Source organism: Phasianus colchicus, chromosome 1, assembly GCF_987193195.1.
Source record: "Phasianus colchicus chromosome 1, bPhaCol1.hap1.1, whole genome shotgun sequence".
NCBI lineage: Eukaryota > Metazoa > Chordata > Aves > Galliformes > Phasianidae > Phasianus > Phasianus colchicus.
In genome coordinates, this window is record NC_143436.1 from 127679737 (window position 1) to 127704130 (window position 24394).

Sequence of the window (24394 nt, forward strand, 5' to 3'; positions counted from 1 at the left end):
GCCATAGCAAAATGAATTCTTTTACTTTTTCTTCCAATATCTAAAACCCTCAGTTGTAGGAAGGTTAGGTGGACCACTGCCGCCAGTAGTGTTTCTTCTCTTTGTGTTGCTCTTCTATTTTTAACTAACTGTTATTCAAAGTAATAATTCTAGTTTAGCTCAGAGTATCTTTGAAGACTGCACTTATGTCACAAATTTAATCCAACATTTATTATTAGTTACAGCAACACTATGAAGTCTGGGCTCTTATGTAAAAGGCAGTTACAAAGTTGAGTTAAACAAAGACAGCCACATACTTCAGTGTGAAATCCTTTTTATCTTCTTTTTACTCATAGAATATGCTCCTATAGAGTACGGCTTAGGTTAATGGCCTTAACTCCTTGTTTTAGGAATATAAATAAAGAGAATAAATAATGGCTTGCTGTCTAAAGTCATTCAGTTACACGCAGTACTTCCTCCAGACAACTGAAAATGCTTTTGGCGTTACATGACAAGACATAAATTTTATATATGCCCTCCCTTCCCACTGTAGTTAAGAGTGATGACAGCACTCAAAGGATATTGTGAAATACAAACATCTACATATTGGTAGTTATTTTTTGGATTTTGAAACTTACAGACAATTTTTATCCATAGCTCTGCAAACTCAGTCTGCATCTCTCAATTTAGCTGATTTCTTTGCCAAAACACTCTCTAAAGATCTGTGAAAATAGTAAGAATAATATATTTTCCTATCGTGTTCACTATAGTGTCTCCTTCTTCTATGCTAATCTCCAAAAGAGAACAGATCGTGACAACAACCTCAGTAAAGTGAATAACTAAAATACGGAGATTCAGGCAATGTTTACACAGTTGTTGAAATTTTTCTTATATTTCCAAAGATGTTTCTAACGGGCTGGCAATCATGCTAAACAGGGAATCATAGAATCACCAAAGTTGAAAAAGACCTCCAAGATTATCTAGTTCACAGGCCCAAGCTTAAACTCTATTTCTTTGCCAATACTTAGTATTCTAACCCAAGATCTTGGCACTTAGGGCATGGAGACATTGAAAGGAGTCTGTATTTCACTTAGGATTAGACCAAACTACATTCAAAAGGAAAACAGGTCAGGAAGAAAGACTTGGTAAACAATTTCCTTATCACTCAAATCCTTACCTTCACTTTGAAAGCTTTCTCTATCTTGCTGATTCTCATAAGTTTGTCTGATTTTAACTTCTGAATTTTGGACCACTACATTCTTCCTATCTATCTATCATAAAAAGACCCTAAAACTAAATGTAAAATGGAATGTTGGTTTCTACAACTGTTTCCCAAGGTGTATATCAGATTTTATCAGAGGAGGAGTAAGATGCCCTGTACAGACATGTTACACAGCCATGTAGATCTTTGGATCAGCAAAGAACACAGATGCTTTAAGCCCTCCTAAATGTGCTCCTCTCTCGGCCTGAGAGCATAGTCCTCTCTCTGTCTGCTCTCATATATCTCATTAGAATACATTGCATAACTGAAATACAAAATTTAACCAAAGGGTGAGTATATATCTGAGGTCAATGAATCCACAAACTGAACAAAATTCTTGAAATTTGTTAGGAAAGACAAAGAAGTTGTGGGCAATTTTTCTTGTATATCTAGGCAATGACTACATTGACAGTTGTTAGCTCTTTCTTGCAATGGCCATAAACCTTCTCTATGAATGGAATACTGACTTGTACGCAGATTTACAATATGCTTTACAACATGAAGAATTATGTGGTGAAGAATACGCAGGCAGTTGTGCATGTACATACTGCTTTTGTTAGTTCTAATCATTTGCCAGATCCTAAATTCAAGGAATACTTACCAATGAAATAATCCTTTCCTGAATTCAAATAATTACTTTTCTCACTTCACTATGACATAATTTATTAACTTTTTTCAAGTTTAACCTATGCTAAGGAGACACAGAAGTATGCTGCTTTTGTATATTTCCTGTCTTCAAATGTGTACACTTATAACTGGATTAACTTCTTTGAAAGCACATATTCAAAAATACTTTGTGAAATATGAGTAACAGAATTTCTTTTACTTGCCATTTACAAATGTTCAAATATATTTCTCAGAATTTAGTACTGTTTTTTTTTTCTTTCTTTCTTTCTTTTTTCCCAAATATCAATATGCTATAAATCTATTTAAAAGCATAGGCAGAGATTAAAACACTTCCTGACTAGAGGCCTGAAATACTTTTGTATGTGAGTGTAAGGGAGAAGGGAAAAAAGCTTTTGATAATGCTCAGGAACTACAGGTACTGTAATATCTGTTAGATATCACATTCCAAAATCTAGTCAAAGTATTTTTCAGTACCTTTTCTTGATCGTTTCAGACTCCTTGTAAACATCTGGTGTTCTAGGTCAGCTTTTTGTTGCTCCTATATAGTCTTGGTGTTTTGAGCTACTTGGTATTCTTGACATCACCAGAACTTCTAAATGACCTAGCAGTTCTGCTAAGGCATGCCTGAATGAACAGAAGCAGATGAACAAACAACCTGTATTTTTGCAGTTCACAGTTTCTGTTCTATCCACTGACAGATTACACTTCCACTAACCATGAAACTAAACTTGGACATTTGTGTTCAGGAATTATTCTTGTGCTAAGACAAACCTATTAATGCATTTAATGTATTATATATCCCCTAATTCTTTGAGGTCAAATACGAATTTCTAAAATCAACAGGAATATCATTGTTTGTACTGAGACATGAGCCTTTTCACAAGCTGATGACATTTATAGTGATTCCTTGTTCTTTTGGCCTTCTGAAGTACTAATGAGGACTTATATACAGAAAGCACCTACACTTAAATAGTGCACAATGTCCACAGGCACACATTGATGACCAGCATAATATTGTCCACATGAACCTACTCTCTGAGCATTAACTGTTTTTATCTGTAAATATTTTTTCTGCGCTTCATAGCATGGTCTTTTCTTACTTAGTGAGAACTGATTCAACTCTTGACAGGTTTCCAGGGAATTTCTCCAGTAAACCAATACTTTGTTTACTTTTCTAGGTGTAATAGCATGGCAGAGGCTGAGGCATGCAGAATACATCAGGTGGATCATTCATTAAAAGGATTGCTTAGGATGACAAATGCCATTTGAATCTGATTTTTGGGTTAGGATGAATCTGAGCTATGTTCTGAACGTGACAAACAGAATGCTGCAGGCTCAAATGCAACAATGGATGGAAGATATTTTCAGAAGTGAAATGCTCTAGAAATTGTTTAAGGACCACATTTTATCTCATTTGGTCAAATGAAATTCATTTTTGAAATTTACAGCACATTTTTAGCTGCTTTTATGATATTATTATTATATGTATTTGTTTTTACTCCCATTAACCATCAGAATAGGAAAAAAACAAAAAAAACAAAAAAAAACAACTATCAGACTAGTATTCTCAGACCTGTTTTCTTATTGAAGTGTTAGCTGTAAAGTATACAGAAAAAAAAAATCTGTAAGATCCTTCTTTTTTTTTTTTTTTTTTCCTTTTTACTGTCATAAGTGCATGACACAGTATCTGACAGGAAGCCATTCATGCTGAAGTTTAAATAATACTGAATTAGCTACTTTAAATGCTTTTGCCTTTTTATGATCACTGAAACCTGTCAACCTTTCTCTGTTCACTAAGAACATTACCAATTTAGGTCAGAATATCTTGGAATCAATAGACAAGTATGTTTTGGTTGCTATTTTTATATGATGAAAGCAGTATTATATGATCACTGAAAAAAGTGTGTGTATAATGTCTGAGTCAAAGGACATTTAACATGGTCTTTTGCTGGTGGAATGGCTCTCTCAGACAAAACTGTTCTTGCATCAATTTTACTATAACTGAAGAAGTCTATCCTAAATAGAAAGCAAAAATCTTTGTGACGATAGAAAAATCTTTCTTCTTCAAATCCCTTATTTCTCATCCTTTCAAATCATTTATTTTCTGAAAATTAGTAGGAAGTTGTTATGGTAAGATTTGATTTAAAAAACAAAGATATTTCATTGTAAGACAACAAAATGTTTCTTTGATGACAGTGATGGTGACATGTTACTATTATCTCTCCTTCTAAAGGTGCTCTGCAAAAGAAGATGGTCACTTCCTGGATCAATTTTCTATTAAGTTTATCTTCTTTTATATTGTTCAGCAATGAAAGCAAGAAACGATAACCACTGGCATTCTTGCAGACAATGTGAATCCTTACTAATCTGCAGGAGTGTCCTTGGTTCACCACAAAGCAAGCAAGCAAAAGAACAGGAAACACCTATGCAAGGGTATAGATTCCACAAATGGGTATGACAACCACACCTGACTGTTTACTTATGAACCTATGTAACATTCATTCATGGTACATCAAAGAACACAAAGAACAATTACTTTCTTATTACTTTGAAATTAATGAGAGGTAGAAAACCTACTTATTAGGCTTCAGTAAATGTATACATTGTAAATTCTTTATTATATTAGAGGGTAGAACAATGAGTAATATATTTCAAATAATAAATACTTGGAGATAGAATAATAGAATCATAGACTATACCAAGTTGGAAGGTTACAGTGAAGACCATTGTATCCAACCTGTGTCCCCACACAGGACCACTCAAAATTCAAACCCTGTGTCTGAGAGCATTGTCCAAATGCTTCTTGAATTCCAGCAGACTTGGTGCCATGACCACTGTTCTGGGGAGCTTGTTTCAGTGTCTGACCACTCTGATGAAGAACCTTTTCCTAATCCCCAACCTGAACTTTCCCTCCCTTGGGTCCTATCACTGTCACCAGAGAGAACTGTGTGGATAACCTGTGAAAGGTTTTCTTTCTTACATGCTCAAAGAGGGCCAAACAAGAAAGGAGCAGATTTTTTAAACATAAGTATATTGCTACCATTTTTAATCCAAAAGCTTTCATTTACAAACTAATGCATTTCCACTTGCTGATGACAAAAACTAGCTTCAACTATCTACTCTTTCACTGGGAATTTGATAGCTGAAATAAGATTTTCAGATTTGTTATATAAAACATCATAGTGTTTCTCAGTTTTCAGTATCCACCCAGACTCTGTCTTCTGAACGCTCTCTAATCAAAGAATCACAGAATCATAGAACTGTAAAGGCTGGAAGGGACCTCTAGAGCTCATTGAGTCCAACTCCCAAATGTCAACATTGTATTCACAAATGGGCATTCTTTAAGCGTATGAATTCATTCCACAATTTTTAGTTATTGAGAATCAATATGATATTAATAAAAATGAAAGTAAGAATGATTCTGTAAATAATGTGATTACTCTTTAATGAGAATGTAATCCTTACTACACCTTACAGTATGAACAACATACTCCTTTCAAGGGTAAGGAAAAATGCAAAGCGTTCCTTTTCTTACTCTCACTTCTTCAGAAGTGAATATTATTTTAATTCCATCTCACATAAAAGGCAATACCTATTAGAAGTCGTTTTAAAATGGTACTTCTAAGCAGATCTTTCCTACTTTGTCTTCTCTTTATTATGAACTTAACTTCTTTAGTTCTGTAGAACACAGATGAACCTGTCTAAAAAAAAACAGATTCTGTATATTTTCCCCACTTACTGGACTAAAACCTGCAAAATAGAAAATATTCCTCACTGTTTTTATTGTTTTAATTATGTAACAACTGATGCTGCAGAAAACATTAAATACATGACTAGAAAGATGTCCTCACCCCTATATGAAGAACAAAATATCTGTCAATATCTGGAATACTGTGGAAAATTGGATGTTGGAGGGCATGGCAATATCTGGTAATCACAATAGCTATGAATTCTATAATAAGATGGAAAGAATCCCTGAATGGTGAATTAGATTGCGCTGTCAGCAATTGTAATTCATCCCAAGATGAAACTAAGAAACTCAGAATAAGCAATAATTGAAAGCATCCTATTTTTTAAGTGAAGCTAATTGAAAAATTTTTATGAGAGCTATGATCATAGGCTAGATAGAGCTAAGTTTTATGAAAACTTCCTTTCAGAAGTAATATTCTGACACATTTTCACCACCTGACCAATGGTTTTGAACTATGCATTTCTCAAACTGAATGGCACTGAAGATATACCTCTGGATTGCAGTTAATGCACTTTCAAGGAGTAATATAAGCTTCAGCGTTCGGAGGAAAGTCTTTACCTAGCATTACCTTGTATTAAACATCCTATTTCAGCAAAAATCTTTGGCTAAGATATCAGATAACAGAGCACATCACCATTTAGACTTATCAGACTTTCAAAAATATTATAAGGACTTATCATTTGATAACTTTACAGTCTTCCTGGTGATCACTGGTACATTAGATCTCGACATTTGTAAACTGATTATTCTGTCCTTTGTAGAAGACAAGTGTGCATAGATAGATAAGAACATTTTTAATACTGTATCTATACTTTTATAACCAATAATAATGTCCATCCTATCCTCACTTGCTGAAACAAAGATTTTTTTCACGTATACTGAAATCAAGATTTTCAGTGAAATTCTACAGCCTTTAAAAATCATTATATGTGTATTATGTGCCAGTTTGATTCTATGGTCTACTGTGCCTCAGCTGAACCTGCTATAGCACATCTCTTGTTCCTTTTTTTTTTTTTTTTTTTTTTTACTGAATGACAATTTCAGCATATGGAAGCAAATAATTCTAAAATGTCAATTTTATAATCATTTACTAGCACAGAAATCTAGCACACAAGTCACTAAATATTTTCATAATAATGCAAACATGTATTACATGTTTATATTCCTTCCTTTTCTGGGAATAAAAATAGCTTCCACTGAAGAATGAAATCCATTTTGAAGTAGAAATTGTAAAGCATTACCAGCACAGTCACTGTAGCATTTATCAGAAATATTATAATATTTATATTATAAATAACAAAATATTGTGAATGTTATTACTTCTTTATAATACAAGCTGTACTGCATCAGATTTTTCAATGTTTATTAAACAGGGTTACAATATATGCCCTTCTTATCAAATTCAAATTTTGCCCACAGTCAGAATAACCTGAAAGATGCAATAGTTCCCTTCAGCTGAAGATTTGCTCTGTATCTGATGAATTCTCTCCTTATAATTAAGTTGTCATAGCAATGCATTTTTAATAGTACTGATTCATAGGCCACTAATGTGCTAGAGACAGAGCTCTTGATATTTTTTAGCATTCAGTTAGGCTAAATTATAGCTTTAGCAAGTACACAAGTATCAGTCTATCTGCACTAGCAGAAGAATGTGTGATAAGAGTAAAATTAGGCCAAAGTATTACCTGACACACACTTACAGAGCTCCATATGAAACTCTGGACATCTCAGCTTAAGAAATTCAAGGCAGAACTTACACATGATTTGTTTTAAATTTGAATGCTGAATGACTAAAAAACCTAAGTAATTACACCAGACTAAGCAGAATGAAAAGCTATTTTTTTTTCTTCATATCTGCTGCTTTTGTATATTGGTACTTACATAGTGCACCAGGAAATTGTGGAGAATATGCACTGAAAATGGAAAATCACAGCACTTTGCTGACACCACTTTAAGATCTTCCAATATGTACATAAACGATTACAGATATTTGTCAGGTTTCAGAGTAACAAGAAGTCATCTTCCAATAATTTGGACTCTACGTGTTTACTGTTTTCAAGGCCTTATCACAAGTGTTAGCATTCATGTGTCTATGAGTCTTCTGCAAAGCCTTTGACATGGTCCCTCACCACATCCTTCTCTCTAAATTGGAGAGGTGTGTATTTGAAGGATGGACTGTTTGATGGATTAGGAATTGGCTGGCTGGATGCAGCCAAAAGGTTGTGCTCAATGGCTCAGTGTCAGGTTGGAGGCTGGTCACAAGCAGTGTCCTTCAGGGGTCTTGGGACTGGTGCTCTTCAACATGTTCATTAACAACACAGATGATGGTAATGAGTGCATCCTCAGCAAGTTTGCAGATGACACCAAGCTGAGTGGTGCGATCAATACCCTGGAAGGAAAGGAAGCCATCCAGAGGGAGCTGGACATGCTTGAGAAATGCGCCCATGAAAACCTAATGAGGTTCAATAAAATCAAGTGCAGGGTGCACTTGGATCAGGGCAATCCCAGGTATTTATACAGACTGGGGGAAGATCTCCTTGAGAGCAGCCCTGCGGAGAAGTACTTGGGGGTCCTGGTGGACAAGAAGTTGGACATGAACTGGCAATGTGTGCTTGCAGCCCGAAAGGTCAACTGTGTTAAAAAAAGGGGTGGCCAGCAGGGAAAGAGAGGTGATTGTCCCCCTCTACTTGGCTCTTGTGAGGTCCCATCTGGAATATTGTGTCCAGGCCTGGGGCTCCAGTACAGGAAGGATGTGAAGCTCCTGGAATGGGTCCAGAGAAGGGCCACTAAGATGATCAGAGAGCTGGAGCACCTCTCCTATGAGGCAAGGTTGAGGGAACTGGGAATTGTTTAGCTTGGAGAAGATAAGGCTCTGGGAAGACCTCATTGTGACATTCCAGTGATTGAAGGGAGGAAATAAACAGGAGGGGAAATGGCAGTTTATGAGGGTGGATAGTGATAGGACAAGGGGAAATAGTTTTAATCAGACAGGGGAAGTTTAGGTTAGATATTAGGAGGAAGTTTTTCACACAGAGGATGATGACGCACTGGAACAGGTTGTCCAAGCAGGTTGTGGATGCCCCATCCCTGGAGGCATTCAAGGTCAGGCTGGATGTGGCTCTGGGCAGCCTGGTCTAGTGGTTGGTGACCCTGCACATAGCAGGGGGGTTGAAACTAGATGATCATTGTGGTCCTTTTCAACCCAGGCCATTCTGTATGAGAAGCACACCTGCTGAAGTCAGACTTTAGAAGCATGCAAGCAGGGGAAAGGTGTGCAAATACTATAAATTTTACCTACACCAAATTTCTCTGTCTCATATTATATAGCTTATGATTGAAAAATAAAGCCAAAAAGGATTTTTCATTTTTTTACTGAAGGTCAGTAGAAATCTAACAACGTCAAAGATAAAGCTATTAAGCAAATTGTGGAGTGATGCAGGCAACAGAAGACTGATTGACTAAGCAGAACTCTTGCTCCCCTCTCACTGCCTGCTGTATGCAGTTTTTCCTTAAGATCAAAGTTAAACCTATGCTTTACTATCTATGGGAAAAAAAAAGAAGTATACATGCTGAGGCTGACATACAAACAAAGACTTCCCTGGAAAAAAAAAAAAAAAAAAAAGTAAGAAATATGAGAATATAAGCAGTAATAAATGTTTATGGGAAATATATGTTCTTTTTCTATATGTTTGGAATAAGTTGCATTTTAATTAATAAAAAATAACATATTCCTTAGCAGTTACAATCATAGAATTGCAAAATCCTTATATTTAGAAGGGACCTTTAAAGGTCATCTAGTTCAAATCCCCTGCAATGAATGGGGACAGCCACAGCTAGACAGGATGCTCAGAGCCTGGTCCAGCCTGACCTTGAAAGTTTCCAGGGATGGGGCATCCATCAGATCTCTGGGCAACCTGTTCCAGTGCTCACCATAAAAGACTTTTTCCTTATATCCAACCTAAGTCTCCCCTTATTAAATCTGAAATCATTCCCCCTTGTCCTGTCATCACAGACCCTGCTAACAGTTTGCCCCTTCTTTCCTGTAGCTCTCCTTTAGATATTGAAAGGCTGCTATCAGGTCGCGTTGGAGCCTTCTCTTCTCTATGCTGAACAGCCCCAGCTCTTTCAGCCTGTCCTTCTAAGAGACACAGTCCATCCCTTGGATCATTTTTCTGACCCTCCTCTGGACGCTCTCCAACAGGTCTATGCCTCTCTTGTACTGAGGACATAACATCTGGATGCAGTACTTCAGGTGAGGCCTGAAGGCCAGTGCAGAGTAGATGGGCAGGATCATCTCCCTTAGCCTGCTGGTCAAACTTCTTTTGATCATAAGTTCTTAAGTTCTCTTTTCTTCATTGCTGTTTTGTGCTTAAAAAAATACACTTATTAAGAGAAATTACATATGTGATGAAGAAGAGACCATCAATCTGTAATGTAGTCGGTCAGTTGGGTTCTTCTAATAATGGTCTAGACCAGTGCAGAAGACAGTCCAGTGGTACACCCCTATTAGGTCCTAATAATCCCTATCTGGGATTATTCATTCCACATAATCACAATGTCTTCCACTAAACTTTGTGAGAGGCTTCAGTCCTAGTGAGAGGCAGAGTCGGTCAGCGTTTGGCCCATATGTACAGGCATAATCTATAGGCTGCATGTTTTTATACAGTTTCAAAGTAGTTGAAATCAATGTACTTAACTATCTAGGAAATACAGCCCTAGAACAACACAAGCCATTTCTGGTCTAAAAGACTTCTTACAGTAAACAGAAAGAGACAATACTTCCCGATCTTTTTCTCAATAATTTGCTTGTTTTTTCTTACATAACGCATAGTTTTCAAGACTATTCTTAAGAATATTAAGTATCTACTTCTGGTAGTCCTTTGTGAATTGAGTTCTGTTTATTTGATCACAGTCACTGGAAAGACACAACTATCAGATGTGAGATGTTGTAGTCATTTCTGGAAACTGGAAAATGTGTGTGCTCATGGAAGAATGTGGAACTTATTAGGCCACAAGGTACGTAAGACATGGATATATGTAGACATAGGAAGATGACCAGATCTACCTAAATATTGAAGCCTTATATACTTGAAACTGATCATATTCTACCTGAGGTTAAGTGAAAACTGTTTAATTATCCAGCCTGTCCTTAATGAAGTTAGATTCATCTGCTTTCTTGGATGTGTTCCTAAGTATATTGAATGAGATTGAACAAGCTGTTGTTGTAGGATACTTCCAGTTTAGGTCTTTGTTGCTTGGAAAAAACTCTTCAAAAGTTTGAATTAAATGAATAAAATAATGGCTTAAGAAAAAAAAAAAAAAAAAAAAAAAAGCTGTGTTCATTTTTCATACACGAAAATAGAATGTCACTTAGTATTTGCAGAAATTGTGCCTGTCAGTGACCTCTGTGATCAGGTGTGGAAAAAAAAAAAAGAGCTGTGGAGGGAGACTACAGAACAATTAATACACTAACTAGTAATATATTACACTTTGAGCTTATCAATTACTTCATGTTGCTGAGATATCAGAAGAAAAAAAACAATCATACTTATTTTTCCACAATCACTCACAATGCTGATAGTATCAGGGTGCATGCAGCTGTAATGCAAGTATGTTTATCTCTATACAACAATAACACACAATAGAGAGAGATAAGTAGGCACAAAACTTTAGCTTACTACAATAAATATTTTTAAAAATATGATTGTACTGTCTACCTTGAAAAGGCATTTCTGAACATCTGAGATTGAACAAGTAAAACTGAAGGAGAGCAATTCTACGTGTCTGATACAAAAGAAAGCAGAAATTAATATTGAACTCATTCTCAAACTATATACTAGGCTGCCAAAATGTGATTCCGTTCTGAAATATGCCAGTCTTATAACAATGTTATTGCCAGATTCTGAATAGGCTTTAGGTTTCACTTGCTTTGGAGGAAGGATAAAAGGAAAGTCACACTCTAAACTGTTTTCCCTCAGTAAACAAAGTAGACTAGTTCCTCATCATCGCTCCTCTTCATTTCTCATTAAACTCCCCTTCAGTGATTAACAAAGTTGGTCCTTTGCTTAGATAAGGGGTTACTTCATCTCACAAATGCACATTAGTAAGAAAAAACTTCTGCCTGCCTGGAGCTCCGCCTGTGTCTCCCCTTATGAAGCAGAATAATTACATCCAACCACAGATAAAAAAAAAATTACCCTAGATAAACACATTTTCCTACTGTTTGGCTCTTCCTTATGGTTATTTATCAAATGCAAGATGTATAGTCAAAGTTGTAGTAAATAAAAAACACTCATGTAGCTTTTTTTCTTTTTTTTTTTTTTTTTAATTTTTTAATTTTTACTTTAAGTGCTTTGGAATAGGACTTAATTTGTAGAATTAAAATGAGTTGGAAAATTGGTCTTATTGGTCATCGGCAGGCTTAGCCTTGAAACTATAATAATATAATATTATATAATATAATAATATATAATATAATATAATATATATTATAATATAGTATAATATTATATTATATTACATATAACAGTTATCTTAACTAAAAATGCTACATCAAAGGGTTGTTTCAAATCTTCAATTGTTAAGCAGTAATATAAGTAACTTTGAATGTTGACTGATATGTGAAAAACACACTTAATTTCATTCAGCCCTGAGATTTTTATGGGAAGGGAAACATGCTCTAATTATTTTGGACAATGCTATTAGAAATAGTGAGCTTTTGGTTAAGAAGGAGAGGATAAGAAGGCAAGGCTTTATTTAGTTCATAAAAAGCATGAAAAGGTTATGTATAATCCTGAATTAAATTACTGAATAATGACTATGACTCAATGATACTTCTATACTTCATTATTTCAGTAGTAAAAATGGCCAGGATGGCATCATACTCAAGCTGTTACTCAGCAAGACATCCTATTATCTGTACATTTTTAGAAAGATGTAACAGTTAACCTTGACTACTTTGTTCTGCAAAACAGACTATCTTTACAGCAAATTTAAAAAATAGATTGCTATATTGTCTTCATATGTAATATTAATACACAGCAATAAGTAAATGTAAGACGGTGAAATGGCTCTGTTAATAGGTGTATTTTAGCAAATGAAAAGTGAAAAAAAATAATGAATTGTTAGATATTTTAAGCAATTTATTTTTTACTATAGTCAAAGACTTTTTCGCAATTCTTTTTGAGATGCAGTAACAATTATATTAAATATTTAAAGTTTGAGTAGGTGAGTTTACTTACTGTTTCCTGGATGCCAGCGCACTGCATTTAAATATGCATTACAGTAATGGAAGAGAAATTCATGCTTCGACCGGATAACTTTTCCTTGAAGTAAAGGCATCAGATCATGTCCATCAATAATTCTGAGTAAAAAAAACATTTCAAATTCAGAAGAATAATCCAAACTTCCCCTTTCTGCAAAGATGATGTAACTGTGCATTTTCTCTTCTTGAAATCTACCTCTCATGATCTGAATGGTCACTTCCAATTGATCATTTTGGAATAAAACATTCAGATGCACTTCCCCTTTGATTTCTACATTATTTAAGGAAACGTAAATTTTATATTTTGCCACTAGGAATGACTGCTTCTTCCTCCCACTTTTCTCTTTTCTTGCTGAGAATGAGATCAGACATATATGTGTAAACTGCTAAAACACAGCCCTCTGCATGTAAATATATAACTGCTCAAGTTGCTTGGAATTAGTCTCGTTGAAGTAACAACTAAGAACAGATAAATCTCTGCTACACTGTGCTTGCATTCCCTGAAGCAATGGTAATAACTATGTCCAGTAAATTATGAATGCCAGAGTTTAACACAGAACTACTGATTTCAAAGCTGAAAAGGAACTATGTATAAGTGTTTATCAACTACATATAAAAACACACACACAAGTACATATACATACACAAATACAAAGGCTGTTCCAAAGATAATGTCTCCTAATTTATTATGTTGGCCTATAATGCCAGAAGCAAATGTTGGTAGTATGGCAGTACCTTCCCGCCAATATTCTATTACATTTTGTTGCTCTGCAACAGCAGAGGGGCAGTCTGACAAAATGGGATCTGACATGGAAGTGCATATGAAGCAAGTGTGTGTAATTTATTTCCTCCATGCAGAAAAAAATAGCTCCTACTGACATTCATCAACACTTGCTGAATGTTTATAGAGACCAAACAGAGGATGTGAGCAGAATGAGGTAGGGGGTAGCATGTTTCAGCAGTGGCGATAGCAACAGTGAGTCACCTCTGTTGATACAGATTTTTATTCAAGCAGCAGGCAGGCTTTTGACCATCACTAATGGTTATAACTATGTTTAAAAATAGTGTTTTGTAGCTTAAAATTTGCTCAAATAGTGTTATTGTGGTCTTTGTATTTTTTGCAATATGAAATGTGAAAATAAATAGGAGGCATTATTTTTGAGCAATATATGTATAAATTCTCTTTCTGCTGGACAATTGATGATTTTTTGAAAAAGTATGTCAGTTTGCATTGAAATGGAATTATTTAGCAAGCAAGTCAATTAAATGTTTCCATAAACTAAGCTAATGAATCTTTGGAATCAGCTGATGAGAGAGAAATAACAATCTGCATTTAATACTTTGTGTGAATAACAAATTTTACAAGAAGTTTCATATGAAGTTCATTTGTGCTGGTATACAGATCATCAGGTAAGTGTTTTTTTAAACATTTTGATCAATATTTTGTAAAAAGATTTTTTAAACAATTAAACATCTAAATGCCCGTCAAATTTCATGACTATATAAGACCTGTTTCATAACTACTACAAGATGGGCACAAATTCCACTGTTTTAAACCTTGATCTAGATCTGACTGTGAAATTCTTGGCAGCAAGGGGATACATTTTCAATTTTTCTTCTTCTCTCCCCTCCCCTCCCCTCCCTTCTCAACGTTTTCTTCTCTGAGTTATTCACTCTGGTTTTGCCCTTGCAAGCCTGGCCACTGTAAAGCTAAGAGCAGGACAGATTCATGTCTAGTGCATACACCCTGTTCTACAGATTCTTGAAGGGAAAAAAGTTGTTTCCAGTAATGTGTCTCTAGTAGTCTTGTACAAAGTATAACCCACATCTACTAGTTTTATGAGAATATATAAGCCTGAGACTTCACTCACGAAATATTAAAATGAAATGCATAAGATCTGCCCTCATTTAGACTAATCTGGACTGCTTAGGTTTGACTGAGTCCCTGTTTGTAAGGGATGTCTCAGAGCAAGTCTGACTAATTTTTCATGTCCTACATATGTCCCTCCCTGCCATTTCCTGCACACACTCCATGAATCATCATTAGCAGAGTAGCTCCTGGCTGATCTACCTCATGTGGATTCTGGATGCTTTCTGCTCAAAAGTTGTTTGTGCATGGCAGATGTATTCAAAGCATAAGTGTATCAGCATCTATCTACATACTGGAGTTGGATGGCAGCAGAATTCAGGTGGGTGCACCTTCCTGATGAGAATGGATATCTCCTGAATAAAATAAAACACGGGGATGTGGGAGTGTCAGTAAAACATCTTAGGAAGTTTGAAAGTCTCATGGAGTTTCTTATCAGACTACAAGACACTCTTAAGAGATTGTTTTTACTCATTTGGTAGAGAACAATAAATCCAATGAAAAGCATAGGTAGCATTTTGATGTGACTTGCTATCCTAAGTAGGTGAAGGTTTAACTCATAAAGTCAAAATAATTTAAACTTGTAGGTCCCTTTTCTACCATCTTCAATCATATAGAGCAGAACTTCTTCTGATACGTTTGTTTTTGCTTTTTGGTAAATAATTCTAGGTCAGCATGTTGCTCTTGGTATTCTCTCACCCTGTAGTTGTCCAGTACTTCTTCCCTCTCCTGCAAGCTTACCACACTGAATAACTGTATTGTAATGCTCTGAACTAGCCACAGAGCTGATCTTTACAAATGTTATCAGCAAAAGAAAAAAAAACCAAAAACAACAAAACCAAACAACAACAACAACAAAACACCACCTAAAACAGTTACAAAAGAAAGTAAGGGAAATATTAGTGCTCGATACTGAGTTCTAGCTGTTTATAACTACACCGAGTACACATACCTGTCATAGGGTAACTGTGCCCCTGCAAGTTTGACAATGGTAGGAAAAATATCCATGTTGCTTGTTGGATCATCAATATAAGTGCCAGCCTGAATCACTCCAGGCCAACGGAGAAGCCCTGGCACACGAATACCTCCTTCCCAGTTAGTTGATTTTCCACCTAAAAAAGAAAGTGTTCGATAAGACATCAATTTCTTCTTAGAAAAATAGCACACAACCCCACAAGATACCATTTATAGCTATCTATGTAGTTTTTCATTAAATGCATTTTAACTTGCTCGGTATAGTGAACTAGATTTCCCACCTACGATCAGAAACTTTCTTACTGTAAATCTACTATTATATATTAGACAGAGCTTATAAAGTGTATTTAGTTATAATAAATAAACAAATAATGGTCGTGGAAAACAAAAAGGCAGCTTGCAGAAATCCTCATAGAAAATTTGATCTAGTAAATGAATCTTGCAGATATATGCAGACATAACTAAAAAACAGGAATCAAAATAAATTGAAGTATGACTTCTGAGGTATAAAACCAGAAAATATATATGATATTTTGTTAAAATGGTGTCAAAAGTTTTTAGTTAGAATAATCAATTTAAATATGTTACAGAACTCTCTAAATAAATGAACTAGTAAGAAATTTGCTACAATGATAACAACAATAGAAATAACTGAAAGAAATGGAATATGTGTGTTGAAAGTACATCACTGTGTGAAGCCAAGAGTAACTCATGGTTCAAAAATTACAAGTCTATATTTCTTGTTTCTCCCTTTTCAAGTAAAAATAAATTGACAAATAAAACAAAATATCACAATGAAGTGTTTGAATAGTTCTGTTTCCTCAGTGATTTAGAACTTCAGTGCACCAGGATTTTCAGATCTTCACTGTCAAGCCCAGGCCATACATACTGTCTTGACTTCTCCATGATTTTTTCCATTTCTGCATTGGAGGATTCAGAATGGCTATTTATTTTCCTACAATCTTTTCATTGCTTAATAATAAGATGGCAACTTCATATCTGTTTATAGAGAGTTTTGTGGCTGAAATCTTTTAGCTTGTGATTTTTTTGTTATAATACACTACTGTGTATTTTCTTCACGGGTTTCATCAAAACATGTAATGCTGAATATATTATATAGTATAAAAAGGCCAGGAAAACATAATTATTATTCTGATACTAAGAAAATTAAACTTTCTGACATACAACACTACAACAAGCAAAAATCTTAGCTTAATCTGTTCTTGGAAATCAGAGCGCGTTCTGATTTCAGCAAGGCTATTCTTTTAAGACCAGTCTTAAACATCATCTCCTGCCATTGAATCAAATATAACTCCTCACCATAAAGTATATAAGTATCTATTCTAAAAGTTAGAAATTAGATGTGAAGATTATTTTTGTTTAAATTATTGTTGAAGGAAAAGGGATTTTCAAAATAACTATATAAAGAAAATGTTACTTGGCTTTAAATCCCTACCATTTAGCAGAAGGAAGTATGCCAAATATTTAATACTGCTAGTTCAAAAACCAGATAGATGTCAAGAAACTTTGTTCACCTTTTGCACAAAAGATGTCTCTACCTCTCCATGTACAACTGTCATTTGCACTTCAAAAGTAAGTTGGGCGTTTTATGTTGCCCAGCAAGAAAGTGTCAAGGTTAATATCTCAACTGACTTACGAATCACAGTAAATCCAACTGAGCAGGAGTACTTACGTCTGAACATGAATCCAGGAAAAGGATATTAAATCATGATGTTTGCAAATTAAGATTTTTTCTGTGAAAATTTATCCCAGAGAGGTGATTTACCAAGACGAGACAGATTCTAGTTCTGTGTAAACATCACAAGAGCTTGTTGGCTGTACAATATGGAGAAAATCCTTAGATAGCATCTACCTTCTAAAGGTAGTTTTCATTGCTGTGCTCCTCTTACTTCTGCACATTTTTCTGAACATAGTAACAGTGTTTTCAGATTGTACTATTTAAATAAATTCCATTTTTATTGTTGCTTTGATCTTTGTCCTGTGTAATCTGAAGTAATTTCAAGGTAAGTGTTGAAACCCATTCCCACACACACTGCAACTTCTAAACCCGAGATACTGCATAACTTTTAGAGCTACTAAGTTCACAGCACAATTTTCCTGAATCATTATAGAGATAGAAAACTTCCAAATAGCCCCAGCACAAACAGAGTGCTCAGCAAACTGCCTGCCTACTGTGAGATAGAAAAAGCAAAAATGTACCCCACAGTAGGACTATCTCCTTATGTACTTCTATGAAGGAGACTGTTTTCCTTTGAAAAGACTAATTGGAGCATAATTTTTTTATAACTCTGAAGTAGATATCAGGAAGATAGAAAAATAGCAGGGAACTAGGGCAGGAATGACAGGGTTACTAAGGAAGACTGTATTCTATTATCTATGCCACATGGTTTTCTGCTTTACTAAAACTTTGTTTAGTGACATCACTAGATTTACTTGAAATGAAGTATGAAAATTTTGATACATGTTGTCTTTAAAATTGTAGCTGTTACATGTTGTTCAAGCTATCTGCTTTTATATCAAGGTTTCGCATTGATGCTTGAAACATGAAGCAAACATTCAAACAGCTGAAATATTAAAAGAAAAATAAAAATTCCAAAAAAGGTCATTATGTAAAAATAAAACCTATTGCTATTTCAAAATCTAACTCATGAGTTTTCTATTTTGCTTGGAGTCAGCAACACTGAAACAGAGAAAAGACAGCAACTTAGCAGTCTGTATTCCTGGCAAACTCTAGACAGACTAGCAATATTTTATTTTTCTGCTTTTAAATTATTCTAAAAATGTTTTTAAAAGAGCATAAAACACCCCATGTATTTTCATGCTTAGCTATCTAAGTTCTCTGAATAGTTGCATCCTTTAGTGTTTTATTGAACAACAGTCTACATTTACCTTTTTCTGAGAACTGCAGGAGCAGACAAGAAATAGACATAACTCTCTGCAGTCATCCACTACATGATCTCAAATTTCCATTTTAACCACATCTCAAATCTTAGCCATAAGAATACCTCTTTTTCCCCTCCCTCTGGTTTAAATTGACTGCTATTACCTAACTCTGGGAATAGAGCTTGTATGAAAGTTGATATACAAAAGAGAACTCCGTGGTATATCACTACTAATATTTTGAATGATGCATGATGAAAAGTACTTAAAAGAACTTTTTTTAGATCACTTGGATGGATTATAACCATGCTACCCTTTCATTCCTTCTTGAATTCATATAAAAATAAACCCTTCAAAACATATTTTTCTTGTGAATGAAAATATAAGGAAATTGTTTTCTTGCCTGCTTGTTGTAGACTTTCCACTAGAAATATTGATAATCAGATCTGGTTACTACTGTTTATCTTACAAAAGTATCAAATAACTATTTGTTTTCACTTGCATGCATACTCATTATTACACTGATTTTCAACCCTTTTTTTCATACTTCTTTTGTTAATTTTCAACTTGAATTGTTCCTATAGAAGTGAAACTAATAAGATACAGATCATATACGTGTATTATCATCTTCATCTTTCTTCTAAATAAGTAAAATTCTCCCTCAAGATATTTTCTGTTTCAGTCAAAATTACAAGATGGCTGGATTATTAAAAAAATAATAATAATAATTGGACCACTTCAGAGAATGGAAGAATACAGCACATTAGAAACAAATTCAATGCCTGCACTTATTAAAGTCAAAAGAGAAACTCCAACTGATATTACTAAATATTTATTAGCACAGTTTCTGCCACCAAAATAAGGCTCAATTTGATTTCTCTGTGAATTACAGAAAGGAAACGGTTTACTAACAACATAAACACTGCAGAATGAACTGGTCACTGCAGTATAGTGAAAATGCATCAATTTCAGTAAAAATATCAGCTAATTCTTTTCACTGTTCTGTGTTTAGCACTCACAGATCTATAATAGATGTCATTTGAAAATTAGGGGCTAAGTGGGTAAGAAATTTTGGTTTTGTCATGTATCATTCACTATGTATCATGAACTGGAGGATTCCAAAGGAACTAATGGGCCTAAAGGATGCAAAAGACTCATTGGTCAAAGAGGTTCATGTGAAATTGACACATTTCCAAGAGAAAGTAATTACTTAAAAACACTAAGAAGTTAGGAAAAAGTGTATCATCAAGTGCGCATCCAAGAATCATTCAGAAGAATCATTCAATCTTGCTGGGTGGAAGATCTTACTAAAATAGTCATTCAATTTTTTGCTACAGAGGCTGTATCTACATTTAAAACTTAAAAGATCTATGACAGGGACCTTCAAGAAAAGCTTCTGGAATATTAAATATGGGATAGGGGACCAAAAGTTGCCATGAATCAAAATCTGACTAACAGTTGGGGAAAAACAAAAATATAAAACAGCTTATGACACATCCTACTCTGTATTATGTCCTCCATTATTTATTACATTTACTTCAATATTGGAACTGGAGAGAGTTGTAAAACAAAATCTACATGTGACACAACGTATCACTGATTTGTGAAATTCAGGAGAAAAGATAATGGACTTCTTTCCAAGCAGGATGAAGAAGAAACAAGATGCAAGTTCAAATTCTATATGAATATTTGCAGCACAATGTAAGTTATAGAAAAAATAATTGATCTAGAGTCTATGCTCTTAGTTATTCATACAATGAGCTTAGCTGTACATACAATAAAATGGACCTGTGCTAAGCCTAATGTTTAAAGCAGACTTGTAATCAGTAAAATAAAAAGATAGTAGGTGGGATACAAAATGAAGTTGCTAATAGAAAAAGTTAAATAGATAAATGAATAGTAATATTCATGAAAAAAAAAGAAAAGGCTATTTCAAGAGAATGTATTGTACAATTAGAAATATTTCATAGAAGAAAAAAACAAAAAACAATAATAAGAAACTAGAGGCAAGGGACAACACATCAATCAAAACAGAGCAGACACTAACCAGGCAATACTTTTCCAGATGAAGCATTAAGAGGAAAGAGGCACAATGAAAATACAGAAAAGAGAGGTAAGATAAGGAAGATATAATAGCTTATTACTCCTTTATCAAATAAGAAATATTACACTTCAAGGAGATGTTTAATGGAATCTGAAATTTTCCCACTTCAAAACAGTAACTGTCTTCTTTAATATGGATTTCATTGCTAAAGAATTTAAACTCAAAGTGGACCTTCATGCTTATATGATGAAAAATTGTACTAGTTAATGCTAAAAACCTGTCTAGAATTGTAATTGTCAAGATTTGTGTTTAAAAACAAGGTCATACTGGAAGTCTTCTCTGAAGAAGAGAAGCACAGCTCCTGCATCTTCCTCTGAGGCTTCTGGTTTTGACAACGGTCAGAAAAAGGCAACAAAAAAGAGGGCCCACTGTTTTAATCCATCACTTCCATATTACCTTATAATATCTTCTAAAAAAAAGTGCACTGGAAAATCACACTAGGTATCAATTAGTTAAACACCATGTTCGTTCTGGTTTCTAATTTCAAGAGATATCCAAATTTACACTGACATTTCCACAATCAGGATCTAGATTAATAATAACCTCAAATAATATTTTTTTGGCATTCAGTCTTGTGGTGAAAGCCTAACTCTCCAAACTCCTCTTAAATTTTATTATTGGTGCTGATTTGGATGGATATCAAGAGAAATTAGTGAGTGCAAATTGTGGGGATCTGTTGAGAGCTTTTAATTTAGGGCAGTACAATTATTGCTGAATACAGTGTACCGGCTTTGACAAGAGGGTTAAGTGTCTTGATTCATATTCACATTCGGATAGCACTCATATACAAAAAAGTAAGTAAATAAGATTATCTAGTAAATGCAGGGAGGAAAGACACTAATGTCTCCCAGTTTTGCAAATGAATAAAGCTCCTAGTGCATGCACACATAACCATAAGCAAATAGGGATTATTCTTTTTATTTTTTCAGTCACACTGTTAGAACAGTGTCTGAGGCTTACATACTTCACAGGTCTGTTTTTCTCTAATTGTACCAGAGATGTACAGAGCCTTAACACTTGATGGCAAATATGAATAAATCTTTATGTACGAAAATTTTTTATTACGCAATCAATTGATAGTATCCACTTCAGGTCTTCTGCAAATTATTCTTAATATACTTGTAAATTGAGGACTGATACAGAGATGGAGACAGTAAAAGATAAAACAGAGCTCATTGTATTTTAAAACTATAAATATATACTCACCTGATTGCATAGGTCTTAATTTCTTTTTATTTTTTTAAGAATATCTCTCATAAAATAATTATTTTGTTTCTTACATAGCAATTATTTTTTTCATAGTACATTGCAGTACTTCCAGTGTAACATAAGAGGCAACTGCAAGCCATGTTATAATTCATTTTGAAAATAAAAGGCATACTATTCCCAAGATAATCCTATCAATCAGATTTTTATTAATTCAGATAAGATCTATTTCAAATTGCTCTCTGTTCTGTAAGTATGAATACAAAATTCTGCAAAGCTTAATAGAAAATACTCCATTCAATCAAACTATTCCTCAGGAAGGCATATTCCCCAGTGTATTTGTGTTCTTTCTTTCTCGTCATCATTTATCCTCTGTCTTATGTCTGGCATCCTAGAAGGGAAATAATTTTTAGAGCGTCTAAAACACCTCAGGCTGTGCCTTCAGCTACAAATATGTAACCATATGGTTCCTTAATTACTTAAAGCACCATGTAAGGCTTATGTGCTAATGTTTAAGATATATTTCACTGTGGTGTTAACCCAAGGGAATCCACATGATACTCTGTAACCTCATGACTTCGGCATTACTTGTTTTGCTTGTATAGCAATTCCTTTGTAGCTCTCTTAAAATCCATGGGTAATTTTTCAGAAAGATGCCTGCTGACTAAAAAGAGTGGAGTCCTTTCACTTGAAAACTTCACTGTGCTGTTATTGCTTACTCTATATATCTTTCTTCCTTTGTGCAGTTTTGCAGATGTTACAAGAGAGATTCACCAGAGGATCATGTTGCCATCCAGAGGAACCATGGTGGGATGGAGTAATTGGCTAACTGGAAACACATGAAGTTCTGCAAAGAGATGTGCCAAAACTGCCTCTGTGGAGAAATCCGCTGTGCTCTTGCACCAGGAAAGGCTAGGGACCAACCATCTTTGCAGAGAAATATCTGCAGGTCCTGGTACATGACAAATTGAATGAGGTAGCAATGTAGAACTGGAGCAATGAAGGCCAACAATATCTGTGGCTGCATTAGGAAGAATGTTGATAGAAGGTCAATACAAGTGTTTCTTTCACTCTTTTCAGACCTGATGAGACATGCCTGAAATGTTGATTTCAGTGCTGGGATCACCAGTACAGAAGAAATAAGGACATGGAATGAGATCAAAGGTGAGCCATGAAAAAGATAATGTAGTTTAATCACAGAATCACTCAGGTTGGAAAAGACCTTAAAGATCATTGAGTCCAACCACAACCTAACCACACTACCCTAACCCTCTGCTAAATCATGTCCCTGAGCACCACATCCAAACGGTTTTTAAACACATCCAGGAATGGTGACTCAATCACCACCCCAGGGAGCCTATTCCAGTGCTTAACAACCCTTTCTGTAAAGAAGTTTTTCCTGATATCCAACACAAACTTACCCTGGTGCAACTTGAGGCCATTTCCCCTTGTCCTGTCACCTGTCACGAGTGAGAAGAGATCAACCCCACTCTCGCTGTAGGCATCTTTCAGATATTGGAAGAGAACAATAAGGTCTTCCCTCAGCCTCCTTTTCCCCAGACTGAACAGCCCCAGTTCCTTTAGTCACTCCTCGTAGGGCATATTCTCCAAGCCCTTCACAAGCCTTGTTGCCCTTCTCTGGACCTGCTCCAGCACCTCCATGTCCTTTTTGTACTGAGGTGCCCAACACTGAACACAGTACTCCAGGTGGGGCCCCACCAAGTCTGAGTACAGGGGGGAAGATTACTTCCATAGTCCTGCTCACCACACCATTCCTGACACAAGCCAGGATGCTTGGCCTTCTTGTCCACCTGGGCACACTGCTGGCTCATATTCAGCTGACTGTCCATCAGTACACCAAGGTCCCTTTCCGTCAGGCAGCTTTCCAGCCACTCCTTCCCAAGCCTGTAGAGCTGTCTGGGGTTGTTGTGACCAAAATGCAGGACCCAACATTTGGCTGTATTTAATCTCATACAATTAACCTTGGCCCATCGATACAGTCTATCCAGGTCAATCCAGTCTATCCAGGTGTAGTGGAATTCCAAGGTCACAGCCTGAACCAATGGGTGAGCTATGTGAGTATGTGAGTGCCTGGAGTGGGCAGCAGGGGGTTTAGAGCCACTCCTTCTGCCTGAACCTCCCTTTCCCCCCCACCCTTCTCTGCTGCGGTGCAACAGTACGAATGGGGGAGGGTCACATTCCTCAGCTCTTCCTTTTCTCCAAACTGTTACCATGAGTTAATTCCTCTTGGATATCTTTTCCTATAGCACCTATTTCTTAAGTAAAGGCTCTGTCATTGCCTTCGTTTGCTCTACACCAAGTCAATAGAATCATGGAATCTGAAGAATTTCAAGGAACCTCTAAAGATCATCTAGTCCAGCTCCCTTGCAATGAAAACAGACATCCACGGGTAGACGAGGTTTCCCAAGGCCTGATGCAGCCTTGTCTTGAAAGTCTCC

The 24394-nt window shown here is 35.4% G+C and overlaps 1 protein-coding gene across 1 annotated transcript in view; it reads right to left on the reverse strand.

The window, feature by feature from the left end:
* The window catches only part of STS (steroid sulfatase), a 96268-nt gene that overhangs the window by 18445 nt on the left and 53429 nt on the right, over positions 1 to 24394 (reverse strand). Inside the window, exons 9-10 of the mRNA XM_090126007.1 lie at positions 15702 to 15861; positions 12860 to 12981 (exon numbers count right to left, since the gene is read on the reverse strand). Coding sequence (XP_089982133.1) covers positions 12860 to 12981; positions 15702 to 15861 — 282 coding nt within the window. The remainder of the gene's footprint in view (positions 1 to 12859; positions 12982 to 15701; positions 15862 to 24394) is intronic.